This window comes from Ceratosolen solmsi, unplaced genomic scaffold (assembly GCF_000503995.2).
Source record: "Ceratosolen solmsi marchali unplaced genomic scaffold, CerSol_1.0 scaffold31, whole genome shotgun sequence".
Classification (NCBI taxonomy): domain Eukaryota; kingdom Metazoa; phylum Arthropoda; class Insecta; order Hymenoptera; family Agaonidae; genus Ceratosolen; species Ceratosolen solmsi.
Window position 1 is genome coordinate 3,390,089 of NW_011948432.1, and position 16,968 is coordinate 3,407,056.

A 16,968-nucleotide genomic window follows, 5' to 3' on the forward strand; every position below is an offset into this window, starting at 1 on the left:
TTTTTGGTGTAAATATTCATTGATAATTGTATTACACGTGATTCTAAATTGTCTCATTTATTTCAATATAATAATAAGGGAAACGAAATCGTCTGTAAGTACAATTTGAAGTTGATTTGAAATGAAATATTATTTACCAGACAATTAGTAATCTTATCAAATACATATTAAAATAATTATAAAAATTATAATTTCTCTTTATAATATATGCATATACTAGTTTAAAATATATTTTAAAAAATTGTATTACGAAAAACATTGTCTATCAAATTATTTTCATAAAGATTCGTTTAAATTAAGAGATTGTGATTAAAAAATCACAATACACAAGCATAGTAACTAGGAATTTGCCTTGAGTAAATTATATTTGATATTGATCATTTCAGCAAAATATTACGTGATCTTTGGTGAAATCATGCTCATTATTTATAGTTTATGTATTGTATATTTATTTTCTAATAATATGGAGAAAAAAGAAATCAGTACTGATAAATGTTAGTAAATGGTGATTCGAGTGTTTGATATGAAACTGATGATGCGAGCTTGATTTCTAACCTACGATTTGTAGTTTAGGGAGCACATTTTTTTAAGCATACAACATTTCATATGTTAGTCAACAAAAAAATACGGACGCTTGTTTCAATCGATAAATTATTGATTCTTTTTTTACACACGAACATTGCAATAACTGTACATTAAACACTTCCATTTCATTTAGAAATGTTCTTTTTTTTTTTCATCGCGCAATATTGAAGAGATTAAACTAATTTCTTTGCTTCAAAAAAGCTTTTAAGGTGTCGCATTTGCCAAGCACCCATAATGACTAAAATTACAGTTTGCGTAACTGACCACCATAGTACTCTTCGGTTTGTGCTTTCCGATGTTTGTCTAAATCTCTCTTCACGATACTAAAAGAAACAAAATTATAATATTAATCCACTGAAATATTAATGCCGTATAAGAGTAATTTATAATAAATGGGCAAAGTTTACTCTTTGATAGCTTTGTTCTTTTGTAATTTGAACAACTTGATCCAAAAGCTGCTTTAGTCTTAACTGGAGTTGTGATAATTTTTCTTTTTGAGCAACATTAGCATAATCGATTGTATGCTCGCCAACTTGAATATCCAGGTGTACCCTCTGAAAATATATTAATATAATTATTCAATATAATGTGCATACTTCCTTCCTATGCGACTGGTTACATTAATTAAAATTTAATTTCTATGTACAAATCAATGCTGTTTAGCTAATTAGCAAACGATATTAGAAATTTACATTCAATTATGAAAAATGAAAAGTGTTTTTAATGTAACTACATCGAGTATGTTGTAAATAATATTAAAGTATTGTCGTTACGATGCATTAGGATATTATTATCAATTAGATAGTCTAGACCAAAACTTTAAAAATAATGATTTACAATAAAAGGTGCTGGGACTAATGTGAAAAGCATTGCATAATAAATGTATATAAGCAAACGAGTTTGGGAAGAATAGTATTTTCCAAAAACATTTGGCCACAGACATATTTACGATTTGGAAAAAAACGACTTAATCGAATAAAGGACTATATAGGTAATGAATGACGCAAAATTTTTTTTATTACATATATGAATACTTTTACGATATATGCACTCTTGTTTGTATATAATTCTTTGCATGCCCGTGCGTGTGTGCGTGTACGAATTGATGAATTAATTTCAAAGCATATTGTAGGCTTGTATTGTAAAGCTTAATTATACAGATGAATCGGCATTAAATGTTCTTTTTACCCTCTAATCAATAAAAGTACAAAATTTCCAATTAAATTATCCTTAATACATATTTAATTTAAATTTCATCCAATATAATATTATATTATCAGAGTGTAATTAGAATTTTAGCTAAATGTAAAAAAACAAACTCATCTTTAATTAAAACTATTGAAATCTTCTTCTTATTTATAAATTTGACTATCAAATGCAATATAAAGATTATCTTTCCAATACATTCCACATCGTTCCGATTAACTAAGTACATACCATCTGACCACCGCTGAACCAAGCGGTACTATTAGAATAGAGACATATTACATGCTCTCCAGGAGTGTGCGACGTAAACGATATTCTTCCCTCCGAACTATATACTCGAGACAGAACAATTTTATCATCGGCATCTTTCACCTCAACGTGCATACCTATCCCTGGGCTACTCCGCATAAACCCCTGACTTCTAGGATCGTACAGCTCCACCTTGTAGTTCACTATTTAAGTAATAAGGATAGAAAATACTTTGTCATTAAAATGTAAAATTCGAGTTGGGCCATGTAAGATTTGAATAGCAATTTTACCTAAAACTGTAGTCTCATCTGGAATCTCTTCCATAAAACATTTTCGTTCGGTTTCGCCAATGTGAAAGTAAAGTCCCGATGTGCACTCAAATATGACACTAAGTGTCACTAAATACTGCAGTGTTTTCAGCATTTTACAATCTTTATTGAAACGATAGCTTACGTAACAAGTGATATATAATTAATGTACAAATAACAACAAATTAACTCTTGGATTGACCGTTCGATGCGGCAAAACACATGCGAAGGCACACCAAACACGTCATCTGTTTAGACGGGCGAAATTACTGAACGCCGATGTCATCGAAACATGATTCCAGATGGCGACACTAAACTCGATTTCAGCTCCCGATGAAACTTTCCGCGACTCGGGATGAAATTTAAATTGCCAACGAGCTGTTTCACCGGGCAGCTTAAACAGCCGACGAAAAGTACAAACGTTAATAAGAATAAATCGTGAGAAATCGTGAAGTAAATAGTGATTGCGACTGACCTAATGTTTATATTACAATTCTTTCTGACATCACTTCCGTCTTTTAAACGAAGCCTGGCGGCCTCAGCTCAGGTTTATGGTAAAATTTTTCTTGCTCGATAGATGTCCCTAGCAGCGCAGTTTTCACTGTACCAAACACAGAGGGCAGCAGTTGGGCTAGAAAATTATTTCTAAACACGTAATCATTGGCAAAGAGAATTAAAAATGGATGTTGTCGTATTGAGCTGCATTGCATTATTACTTGTCGTTCTTATTATTTTAATAACCTTCTACTCGAAAGGAAGCGCTAGTAAGTATTTGCAAGTACGTACCGCGGATACCTTTAGTTGTTATTTTTTTTTTAGATTCGCCCTTCCGAGTTTGTTTTATTTGGGAATTAATCCGATGAGCTAGAAACGTATAACCTAAAAGCTGCAACCATAATCAGCAGATGTTAGAATTTAGTTTTTGTTATTTCAAAGTGATAGAACGTAGCAACTTAATGATCATTGGCTTCTTATTTTTACTGATAATTCAGATTTTAAGCATTATGTTTGTTCGAGCGTTCCAATAACATGAATTTCATGGATTATTATCTATCTCTACTATCTTGGATATGCGACGGTTGACTATGGTTACATAATAAATAAATCATTATAGAAAGATTGAACGTAATTGTAATCATTATAACATATCATATCTAATTGATATCTAATTAAAGTAGAATGGTCATATTTGACAAAGTACCAGCTTTAAATTCTTTTACGATTACTTTTACACTTTATTAATAAGGTGAAAAATAAGGAGATTTTATATTCCAGTTTCTTGATTTCGACTGTAATAGTGTTGACTCGTTGACAAAATGTATTATTAAAACATTGTACATTGATCGAACGAATTGGACAAGTAGGTGTTAGAAGAATGCATTTGTAATTATGAAGGAGAGTTTCCTAAAATAAAAGTCCATCCTTTCTTATAAATCATGATATAGAATGGCTGTAAAATAAATTTTTTTCATTTAGTTTATGCATAAAATTTGAGTGACAATTTGAGAAAAAGCATACTATTGTTAGAACATATATAGAGATTTTTAATTGTCCAAGCTTCTAAAAGAATGTGAAAATAATTTTTCTATAATTAACAAAAAATCTTTCGTGATAATTCGCATGACCGCAACAATGATCGCAATAGCATCAACGAGTGATCAAAGTCTCCTACCTTTCACTCGACTACCTTTCAAGTCATACGATTGCATCATTAAAAGCTACAATCTTGTCATTGTATACAATACAAGTCCAGCCATTATCCTTATCCGACATTAGCATTAAAGAATCTCACGTCGTAAAATTTTCTTATATTAATTCGCCCGACTAATACTATTTAACAGGGAAGAATGAGGCACATGACGCAGCCGGCCCAGAAGCAAGTGGACAACGAGCCTTCGCCCACGTGACCGCGCGAGGAGTTCGCCAGCGACGACATCAAGTGGCCAACGTTGAGGACCACTACAAAGATGAGATTGCGAATGACGAGTCCGCCTCCTTGAAAAAATTGGGAGCCAAGAAGCGCGCCAAATTGGAAGCCAAGGCCGAGCGTAAAACTCAGCGTGAAATTGGTAGGGTTTGCATGTTATGTGCGAGCCGTTTATCCGATACGTCGTCTTCCTGTGTAAAATGCCTCGAATAATCAGAGGGAACCGGACCGGGATTATATTCGGGACTATATATACCGGCATTATATCCCATCCCACTTAACATACTGATTCCTTCGAGCATTTGAGATAGCGAGTCACCGGTCTTTATCATTTGTCGATCAATTTTACTCGGGACGATTATTTTTGTTGGTTGCACATACGTTGATGACTTGTTCACCCCTTACTATCATCTTTGATTCCTCCTTCTTGTTCATTTGTCTTTTCTTTTTGTTATCTTTCAAGCTCCTCATCTCTGAAATAATACTCGTTTGACCGCGAATCCTTGAATAAACTACTACAGTGCCAATACACCAGTTGGGCCAGTGGATTATTCAACATTTGACCTTTCGTTAACGAATAACGGATTTATAGATCAAGTTCGATAAATAGGAAATACGTAGGCTATATGAACGACGGCTTTATAACTAATCGTCGATACATAAAAATCTTGACGTGAAAAACAGATTCCTCGGATATTTCATTTGCGCTTGCTAAAAGAAAGACGATTATGACAGTTCGATGCTCTGTTTACTATTGTTATTTAAAATTACAAGCGCGTTGTTAGATTGGAAAAGTATCCGTGGGAAATATAGTCGGCTGAACGCTTGGGATATGCGACCTGACAAAGCATTTTGTTGCAGAGGAACAAGAACGCAAGCTCAAGAAGGAGCAACAGCTGTTAATAGACCAACAGCGCGACAAAGAATTGGAGCATGAGGCAGAGATAAAGAGGTTGGAAATGCTTCGTCAGCAGAAGATAGAGCAAGAGGAGGAGGTTAAGTACCAGAACCTGAAGAAGGCCTTCAGCGTGGAGAATGAGGGCTACGAGGAGAAGGTGGACATCGACTCCGAGAGCTTTCAGAATCAAATCGTCGAGTACCTGAAGTATCACAAAGTCGTCATACTCGAGGAACTTGGTCAACGCTTCGGGCTCGAGACGATGAGCGTGATCAAGAAGGTACAGGATATGCAAGCCAACGGTACTCTCAGTGGTGTCATCGACGACCGAGGCAAGTTCATCTACGTGTCGGAGAAGGAGCTCGAGTCCGTGGCAGCGTTCGTCAAGCAGCGCGGGAGGATCAGTATCTTCGAGCTCGCCGAGTGCTCCAATGAGCTCATCAGTCTCGGGCCTGGAGCAGCCCACGAACCCATCGAGGTGTAGCGCGGCCTCGCGTCACATTGGCTCGGTCCACTAGACTTTCTACCGTCGTTTCGTAATTGTAAATTACTTCTTGAGAAAAACAAGCCTATGTTTCTTCCGCTTTGAATCCTGTGAAGGATTGCATCGTTAGTTCAATCTAGATATAAGACTCTTGCATATGTGCATCCGTGATGTTTATACGACCTCGTTGATAAATAAGTTGTAAAGATGTTTGATTAGTAGCATCCAATTTTCCGTAAAATTGTGGTGCCATATAATTTTTCTCAAATCCGATAACTTCTCATTTTAATTGTATCTGTGTATTTTGCAGCATATAATATTCCCTTAAAAAAATTTTATGACTATCAAGTGCTTAATTAATCTGTCTGAAACATGCAAGTTGAATAATCACCGTTAAAACTGTTTTAATCGTAAAAATTCAAATTTGAAAATTAAATGTTTAAAAATGATCGTACGACTGTTAATCTACCATTCATTATTCATTCGCTCAAACGTGATAAATTTATGTTTTTCATTCGAAACGCTTGTATTATATAATTCCTCCTCTCCATTACAAACGCTTCGTTAACTAGCAATGGACATAAAATATAGTTTAATTATTTTGGTAAAAAATTTTTTATGCATCAGTCCAAATCTACATATAAAGTCAATTTTTATGATGATAAAATGTCAGGACCAAGACATTCTCACGTTATTAAATCGTATTTTTATGTTTCATTGTTAGCATCGTATAGGTGTTTTAAAAATAATTTCATTCGAAGTAGAGTCAGAGAAAAAAAAAACATGAAACCAGATGATCCATTAGTAATTATAACTTAAAACTTTAACTAAAAAGTAAATGAAATTTACTTTTGATTGTAATATAAATATTAGTATAAGATATTCTAACGCATTAATCGTAAAATTCTTTCAAATTTTTTAAAATTAATTAATTACCTAAGAAGAAATTATTTATAAGAAGTAATGTAATTGCTTCCAATAAAGTCCTAACTAATTTAAAGATAATAGAGATAAGTGGTTCATTCTATTTGATATGTTATATAAAACTATAATGTAGTGCTCATAAGCACACGATTAATTATTACAAAATATTTATTTAAAAATAACTAAATTCTATTAAAATGTAAATAATAACGAAAAAAAAAAAGGAAATTACGATTCATCCATAATAAATTGTTATAACCAATGTGCTATAATAATATGTGCAATCATATTATAGTTTAATAGAATTACATTAGAATAATTTTTGTTTATTTAAGTGCAAGATCAAAACTGAAAAATCTTAATAACTTTATAAATGATAAATCACAATAAAGGCTTTCTTACTACCTTATTCAAAATTTTATTATCTTTCATGATTTTTTACAGATATTTTTTTCTAATTGCATTGATGTAATGATTGTAAAAATATGTGCTTCTAGCGAATAAATTCATTAAATTTGATACTAACGATTGATTAAAATATACAAGACAATTCTTATAATTCATTTATTATACTTTAAATAATAATCAGCGTCGGGCTAAATAAACTTTAATATAATGTATTTTTCTTATTAAGGCATTTTGATAAAATGCGTAGTAGTTGGATAGAAATCGTGTATATTCGAATAATTTAACGAATTAACATACTAAAATGTCAACAAACAAAAAAATCTTGTTAAAAATTTGTTAAATTACATATGTCGGAAGTGGCATTGGTGATTATATTATGTTGATAAAGTTTCTCCGATTTTTCGATATATAATGTCAGCAAAGGCATATTTGTTATCGCTTCTTTTTAATAAATAATTACAATCACATTTTTTTTTTTTTTTTTTTTTTTTTTTGTTGTAATATTCCAATTACATCGTTCTAGATTAATTTATAGTTCAATTTGCTTATATAATTAGAAATAAGTAATATAAAACAAAAGTGAGTTTTTATTAGATATATTATAATTAGTAAACCTTCCTTTTCGATGAAAGAAATTGAAATTACGATTAGTTTAAAACTATTATTGAATATTACTTAAAAAATTATATAACATCTACAAAAACTTAGTACTTAAATTAAAAATTACATTAGAATATGTAATTGGCTGTATTTAAATTTTTAATCAATTATATTAATTATTATGTTAATCATGTTAATCAGCAAATAAATAATAAAATTATATATAAGATAGCAATGTTAACTATTATTAGAAGCCTAAGTCAAAAACAACTGAAATACAATTTTTTTTTTAACGATAAGCGATAGTGTCATATTATTTTATAATATAAAAATTTAACTGCCATATTTATTAATATAATTAACAATATCAAAATTTTACTTTTACTATTTATTACTTATATGCAATTATTTAATATGAATACAATGTGATTGATTGTCAGAATTTACCTTAAATTCAATTAAAATTCAACAAGTATAATAATTTGAACTACTCCTTAATCTCGTATAAACAATTTTGATATTATATTTATTTATTTTTTTTTTTTTTTTCATAAATATTGTTGATATTCCATTCATTTTCATTTCTATCTACGTAATAATTTTGCATTTGAAAAGATTAATAAATTAAATAGGCTTATTGCCAAAAAATATTTTCAAATAAATAATTAACTGCAATAATAAATGTAACAACAAGTGTCTTATTAAAAATTTATTTAGAAACAAATATACTTAAGTAAAATTTTAAATTTCCAAATCTATATAGAAAACGAATTTTTATTCAATTAATCAACTTAATCAATAAATACATAAAATAATCGTCAAACATAGTACGTAAAAATAAATTTAATACGGCCATTAAAAATGATGATATATTATACCATTATACCATACAATATTATTATTTTCCTTTTAAATGAAGTGAATATATTATTATAGTTATTTTTAAAAAATCGCATTCAGCCTTACTTTTGAAATAATTTTTCAACAAATATTATGAATATTATGTATAATATATCATTATCAATGGAATATAATTTTTATTTACAATTAAGAAACGACATAGGACATTTGCATTAATAATATATGATTGAATTAATAATGAAAATTATATAATTAGAAAAACGAATTGAAAATAAGCATAGTATTTAAAAAATTGTAAATATTACTGTAAAATACCATAATTTAAGAAATTATTTCATTAAATGAAAATATATTAAAAACTATTTTATCAATTTTAACTTGGTAACAGCATCCGAACTACGTGCGTAGTAGAAAGTATATTTAAGATAGAAAGTAATTTATATTTTATAGCGAATCGTGAGAAGCAATAAAACCTTTCATTAACAAGATCTTTTGCATTATCATGATAAGCCTAATGACGTGTAATAACGATACTAAATGATACATGTTTTGATGTTGGAAATCCATTATTAACTTTTATTAACTTTTATTCTTGATATTAAAAATTGTAATAATATTGACTATATAGTCGCTGTATTTATTGCATTTATTCAACTGACTTTCCTTAATTTACAAATATAAATTGAAATAATATAAATTTTATAATAACATTTCAATATTAATTTCATTTATTTATGCATTTGGAAATTATTCCATAGCATTGCTCGACAATTTGAAAATCCCATGAATAATTACTATTAACTCGGAATAGTAAATTTTTTTAAATGTACTTTTATCATTTCTCGCATAAGTAAATAAATAATAAATTTAGAATTGTTTAGTTTATGAAAAGACAGTAATAAGAATAATCTTGTATATAATTCGATATTTTTCTCGCAATGTCCTTATTCCTCAACAAATATTGCGCCGCAATGAGCGAGTAATAAATAGTAAATGAATCAAAGTTAATAAAAAAACGAATGAAATTAAATAAAGTTATGAATTAAATTTAATAAAGTTTGGTTCTCATCTTCATTCATCATTCAAATCTTCATTCGTCACTTTCATTCAAAAAAATCACGATGGAATAACAAACGATACATTTATAAAACATTTATTCTGTTTATTTATTCTATAATAATACGTCTACAAAACATTTATTCTACAGTATTATTAACGTAATGGAATGAGAATAAAAATAAACAATCGATCTCGATTCACAAATTTATATCGTAAGTACAATTTCATGGGTTCAAAGATTTTACAACGATATGATCCAGCATCTAGGCGAAATAAATAGCTTTTTCATTTATATTTATTAACTATAGGTCTAATCAATAGAAAACATGTATACTCTAATAAAATATGTAAATTGATATCTACTAGTTCTTGCCAATACAAATTATCTCAGGACTTAACAGTGATCTGATTTGCAAGAAAACTCGTTTACAAATGAATTTATTTTACCTTATCTGATTCTCTTTAAGATAAGATAATATTAATGCAAAATTACAAGACAGTTTACAAATCAGAAAACTTTATTGATTTACTTATTGATTGCTATATTATTTATTGTTCTGTGTGTAATTGTGTGTTTACAAATATGTTTATTCAAAAGATATTAATAATTTTTAATTTCATGTAATACAATCTACAATAAGTAAAAGAAAATTTTCTTAAAAAGAAAATAATTTAAATAATGAATTGTAAATAAAAAATAATAATATTAGGGAAGAATTTGCTATTACGTTCAATTGTTATGCTAAATAGATAATTAAATGCAAAAAAAAAAATAAAAAAAAAAATATAATTTATTAAAAAGTAATTTATGGTTCTAAATTTCAAATAATACAGATATTAAAATATGATAAGACGCGTGAGGAATGAAAAAAATTAAATACCCACTTTTAGACAAAGTTGTATAACGTCCATTTGAATTTTTAATTCTATAACAATAAATTTATTGCGATATATATTTTGTATTTACAATAAATAAGGGGATAACGATTATTTTTCGTTTGGCTTAATTAACGATTAGCTACGAATTTCTTTTTCTCTTAGTTATATTTCCTCGGCATTAAATATTCATCGAAGAATAAAAGTCTTCACAGTATTCATAATAATATGTAAATGCATGTTTATTTTTTGTTTCTATCGTTATTTATTTAAAAAATAACGTTTCCCATATTATTCTTGTAGAGTTCGAAAAATGGAATGTTAAAAAAAAAAAAAAAACAAAAAACAAAAAAAAACGAGAGGATTCATCAAAATATTATTGATTTGTACGAAGATTCCTGATGATAAATTCCTCGATATAAATTAATGTATTGATATTGGAAGATTAAAAGGAGTTGACAATGAATACATAAATGCAGATATGTATGTGAATCAAAGTATAATATAAGCATATTAAAGATATAGTTTGAAAAATTTAAAACGAATGATTAAGAAAGTATTTTAATATTATTAACTAATAATTCGATATGAAAAATAAAGTATAAAAAAGATATTAAAAAGATATTATACCTTAATATATCTACGATGTCATTAGAGCTTGGATTTTCGGTCTACTAATTATTCTCTTAAATATTGATGTGAATAAATAATTAATCACTTTTTTTACATTAATATTCCATATGCAAATATTTCTCTAAGCGTACATGTGCATACATGTCGATATCACCTAATATGTTAACGCGCAATTGTTAATGTAGCGGCATTGTTAATATATACATATAATTTGATATAATTTTTCCAAATAATATTTATTTCTAATATTCTCATTCGTTATTCGGAATTACGAGCTATTTATATATTAAAATTGCCCTTTATTTGTTTTATTTAAGATGAAGTGGAAAGAGAAATCGTTTGCATTACGAATTATCAGCATAATATTTACGAATAATTTTAAGGCAAAAATATCGACATGTTTATTTACTTTTCATTTCATCCTTAATAATATTATTATATATTATTATATGATTCTTTTTCGTGTATAAATATAGTCCACTTTGTGCTTCGTCTACGAGACGAGAACGACATACAGGTCACTCATAACCTGCAATTTGAAAACATTAAATGCCTTACTCATGTTCATTTGTGTGTGTGTGTGTGTGTGCGCGTGTGTGCGTGTGTGCGTGTGCGTGGGTGAGTGTGTGTGGATGGGTGGGGGGGGGGGCTCGTATTGTTATTGGACTTAAAAACAATATTGTCAATAGAAGAGTAATAGTGATTGACGAGGCAAGTGGGAGGAAAGACCGTTGTGCGGTGCTTCGAATCGAGATAAAATGAATTCTTGCTTTATTAAAATAAAGTGCCAATAAAGTAAAATAAAGTACCAATGGATCGGCTGCGCTCCTGGATCCGTAGATGAAAGACACCACCACTCCATGCTTCTATGATTTTTGTATTTATATCGTAGAGTTTCCCAACCTTCGGATGCGGTATTTGGAACTTGCTTCGGTCAAAATATTCCTGTCTCATAAAACTGCATGATGAAGTACTGCCCTTGAAGATTTTTTTTCCGCACACTCAACGCGTAAGCGCTCAGTCCTGTAAAATGTAAAGTTTGACTTCGCAACTTACGACTTTTGTAATAAACCCTTGAAATAAATAAGAAGTTGTCAATTTCCAAAGTACTTTCACGATTTTTCAGCTTCGTACAAGTTATTCCTAAAAACTGTGATAATTTTATTCTCCCATAATTATTATAATAATATGCTAATTATTAAATGGTATTTGTAATGGTTTGTTCATTTTTGTATAATTTTATTCTTATAGTTATATTCTAATAATTATATACTTTATATCACTATGAAATATTAATAATTACATTTTTGTTAGTTATTGGAAATTAAAATACTTCTTTGTTAAGATTTAACATTGTTATGTTTGTGACGAGTGAATAAATGAATATATATACTTTTGTAATTCTACATATTTTAAGCAAATAAATATAATCAAATTAATTAACATTCAATAATGTTGCTATTTAAATAACCTATAAATTTATTAATTATAATGTTATGAGAATGCACGTCTATATGTTGTATGATGATAATATACTTTGTATTTAATGTATCGAATAAAAAGGATAAATAATATTCATAATACCCATCTTTCTTCATTTGATTAGTATTAAAATATATTTCATTGACATTTTTAACATGTAATCGCGTTTAAGAGAAATTTAAGCAATTATTGCATTTAGTTTGTGTAAAAACGTAAAATATTTTTTCCAATAATGTATTTCGGTAATGAATCATATCATTATTAAGGCCTAAATAACTACAAAGAATAAATTGATGTTTACGATATATATATATATATATATATATATATATATATTAAGTATTTAATTTATAAGCAAATTGTTTATAACGATTACAAAGTACTACGATAAAACAATTAAAAATATAAAAATGAAATATATCTAAATACTAATATAACGATATATTTATATCTATATTATACATATACTAGATAATATAATAACTATCCATTGATCATATTTATTCTTTGTAGTTATTTAGGCCTTAATAATAATATGATTGGCTGAAAATCATAGCCTGAAAATGTATTAATAATTTTTTCCTAATATAATAAAATATATTTTTATATCAAAGAGACGTGGAAGTTATCAGGAGTAAAGAATATTATAATTTGCATGAGTGTAAAATTATAATGCAGCATATCACAATCGTACAAGTGTGGCATAGACAGTAATTTATGCAGCTTGATGAATAATTTAGACAATGTATTGCAAATTTCTCTATATAATATTGAATATTAACTAAAATTATTTATAAGCTTTTATAATAAATGGTTGCGCGTTAATTAATCTATTAAAAGACTAATAAAGAATTACACTGATATGACTAATCTAACAATTGAGGTAAATCTTAGGAATATTTCAAGACATGAATTTGTTTATATTTTTGATTGTATTTAATAAATAACAGTTTAGCATATGAGCACCACATAACGCAAAGAGAATGTTCCATGATGTTTGTATGGCGCACTGACGACACTCAATTCAATGTTGCATCAGATTCTAGTTTACCTTAGTTGTGCCTTATAACGCTTCAAATATAATTTCTATAATGAATAAATTAACATATTTTTATCATTTGATGCTCCTTTACGACTTTTAAAATGTAAAAATTATTTTTTTAGATTTTAATTTTATTATATTTTCAGATATTTTCATACTTTTGCGGTTTTAATGGCTTTTAATATTCTACGCTGATGCGGCAAATGAATTTATAATAAGTAATTTTAGTTTAGAAATTGATATGAATAATTATTGTACGTACGATTGTTGTAAACGAGGGAATAACGTATTTCTTTTTATAATAATAACTTTTAATAAGCGGGTTGCAACATCTCATTCTCAAAAGTTCGTATGAAACAATATCGATGAACAATATGATAAATATATATATATATATATATATATATATATATATATATATATATATAGTTGATAACGTTAATTTTGTTTAGAATTGCAAAAATGAATGCAATTGTTGTATTAAATTAAAATTGTAAATATAATTTGGTAAGTAATAATAATAATAATAATAATAATAATAATAATAAATCTTATAATAATAAATAATTAAATCTTTCAGCTCTTAAGAAATATATAGCGATACATTAAAGTTATCGATCGGTCGACAAAAACTCGGTTAAATTATTCGTATAAAATTACTTTTGTTAATAGATTTTAAGTTCAAATGAGTACAAGGCAATTAACAATATCGAGTAGATTCAGAGTGAGTAATATAAGGATTAATTATAAGTATTAATCAATTATTAAATCTACTTGGTGCAATTATCGATTTGCTTAAAAATTTCATATTTATATTAGACATCGATAAAATTGTAACTCTAATGAATTTGAAAATAAATGATTTTAATCAAATTTCAGTTCTCAATTGTTCTATTAAAATTAATAATCGCATTTTAAAATAAAGATTGTTGTAATTTTTCAAACTTTATAATATATTCTATGAAATAAGAAGAAGTCATTACAAACGCAATATCGTGTAATAGATACCATACAGCAAGAATAGCCAAGCTATTATTCAATATTAATTCAATGTACTTGAGGAATCCGTTGAATACTTCTTCATAAAATAGCCAAGAGGGGGAGAACAAAGTGAGATAATTTACTTTTATATTTCCAAATAATAAATTTCGTAGGAATGACGCCTGGAAGTACGAATTATAGAATTCGCCGTCTAAGGGCTGATGAATTTTTATTAAAATTTTCAACGTCTTGATTTATTGTATTACAACATTACAACAATATCAAATAATTGTAAATTGTAGTTTGTTAAAAATTCACACTTTGTTTATTATTAGTATTATTTAATACATTATGAGCGCTCGTGAAGAAGTGAAGAAGTCAGCAATGACTGCAAATATTATGCGATAATATAGCGAGTATTTACATTGTTTATTCATACATATTTTATTTATTTATCCTTCTCGATAACATGTCAATTTGACGAATTGGCCTGAAACAAAGAAAAAAAAAAAGAAAAAAACGAATTTCAGGACAGTGGTACTTCTAGTTCAAGTGTAAGCAAACACAATATGATGCAATGGGCTATTTAATGATTGAAAGGATTTATTTATTGATTTGTTAATCATTGTTAGCCAATCGTTCTTTTGTTGTTGATTATGCAGAGGCATTATTCAGCCGTTTTACACTTTCCTTTCATCTAAATTCAAATACGCCATGTATTTGCTCGAGGAGGGCCGCAAGCAAAAGAGACTATGGCGCAACTAATAAGAAATCGATCCTGTTATTCATAAAGGCAATTCGCAATATATCGCTCGATTATCGCGTGTAATTCGCGTATGAAAAACTTGTTCCGTTTGGATCGCACCAAAGTACGAGGAGGTGAGGACGAAGTTCAGGGAAGTGGGGACGAGCCCGTGGCACTACGTAAAAGCATCGACGTTGTCGAAAGCAACGCAGTCCTTTCTGAAAGATCCCCGCGGCTTACACGTCATTTCGTAATATTACGATCCCGAGCTAATCGATAGACAAGATCTACATCTTCGACGATCGTGACTTAATAATTGGTATATTTTTTTAGAATCCCTTTATGTGTCCATGAGGTGCAAAATCTTAGATTGTCAAGGAAACTCTCCAACATTCCTCGCGAGTATTAGGTAAGTCCGCCACATACATATGTACATGAATTGGTAAGTGAGCCAATGAATAAAGGACAATGAAAACATTATCTTGGGGCCTAAATACTAAATACGAACACGATATTCCCATGTAAATCTTGTTGGACGATCCTCTACTATTAATATCTACATCTATAACTGCCTTCAATGGGCAATCGAAGAATTCGAGAAAACGTTGGATGCTACAAGATTTTGCATATTCATTATCGAGACATCATTTCTACTTGTGCGATGATAATTAATCGCATAATTCGCATAATTCGCATTACTTAATGTCCCACTAGTCAGAAGTAATGCAGCAAATTAAATATACTAGGATTAGAAATATCCGACAAAAATATAAAGAGTAGATTTTAATTGCTTTATGATTGTAAAATTGATCGATCAAAGAATCAAAGAACATAATATCTAATTGCAGACTAGCGAAGAATCTTCGTACTCGAAAGGGTAGTCGTCGTGGAAACTCTGGAAATCGTCTCGAGCTCTTAGTGCTTGTTCACCTACACCACGTACCGTAGAGTAAGTAAGCTAAGAACTTCTTTATTCACCCGACCGTATTTGTAATGTCGATTGATGCAGGAGCAATTGACAGTTGGTTCCTCGTATAAGTTCATTGTTAACAGTCGTTTTATTTACTTTTTGTTGCAAAAGTAATTCAGTTTATGTAAATGTTTAAAGCTGTCAGGAATGTTGCTTATTGAGTATATTGGCATTTCAAATGAATTATTCCTTCTCCTAAATCCTTCGAATAACGTCACGTTATGATGATCTTTCAATATCAATTATATATTTAAGTTATACTTTCTTTTCATTTACTTTTTTTTTTTTTTTTTGTTGTTGTTTTTGTTTTTTTGTTTTTTTGTTTTTTACATAATTTACACAAATTATTAATGCAAAATTCACTTGGTGAAAATTCAAGACAATAAAGTATAAATATTTCATTACTTTATATAAATATTTTCGACTAATTTTATGAACACTTGATCCTTTTTTCAGTCGTTAAAAAACCTCGTCGTTACTTGCGATTGCAGCCTGCCCAGTATCCATATCAACTCTGATTCCACGATATTATTGGCTTCATTATAAATTAGGCTGCTTTCGTTCGACTAATTGTCGTCGTTAGGGGGGAAGGTTTCTTATTAGCCAACAGAGAAGCAAATATTAAAGCCTATTAAGTCCTGATAAAAGAACGGCAAGATGGTTCAAGAAAAATTAGGATCATCCCACACGAAGATAGCGAGCTTCGAAAAGAAGGCAGAGTGAGTATTAA

The 16,968-nt window shown here is 28.7% G+C and overlaps 2 protein-coding genes across 2 annotated transcripts; one reads left to right on the forward strand and one right to left on the reverse strand.

Moving 5' to 3' along the window:
* Positions 1–425: 425 nt before the first annotated feature.
* On the reverse strand, positions 426–2,832 carry eca (transmembrane p24 trafficking protein eclair). The gene is made up of 4 exons (XM_011502220.1): positions 2,331–2,832; positions 2,023–2,243; positions 993–1,139; positions 426–908 (listed from the first exon to the last, which is right to left on the reverse strand). Exons 1-4 carry the CDS (start codon positions 2,461–2,463, stop codon positions 759–761), a joined length of 651 nt encoding a protein of 216 aa, XP_011500522.1. The 5' UTR covers positions 2,464–2,832; the 3' UTR covers positions 426–758.
* Positions 2,833–2,988: 156 nt separating this feature from the next.
* Ddrgk1 (DDRGK domain containing 1) lies at positions 2,989–5,940 on the forward strand. The gene is made up of 3 exons (XM_011502221.1): positions 2,989–3,112; positions 4,190–4,417; positions 5,137–5,940. The coding sequence occupies exons 1-3, from the start codon at positions 3,028–3,030 to the stop codon at positions 5,655–5,657; spliced, it is 834 nt and encodes a 277-aa protein (XP_011500523.1). The 5' UTR covers positions 2,989–3,027; the 3' UTR covers positions 5,658–5,940.
* The last annotated feature ends 11,028 nt before the right edge of the window (positions 5,941–16,968 follow it).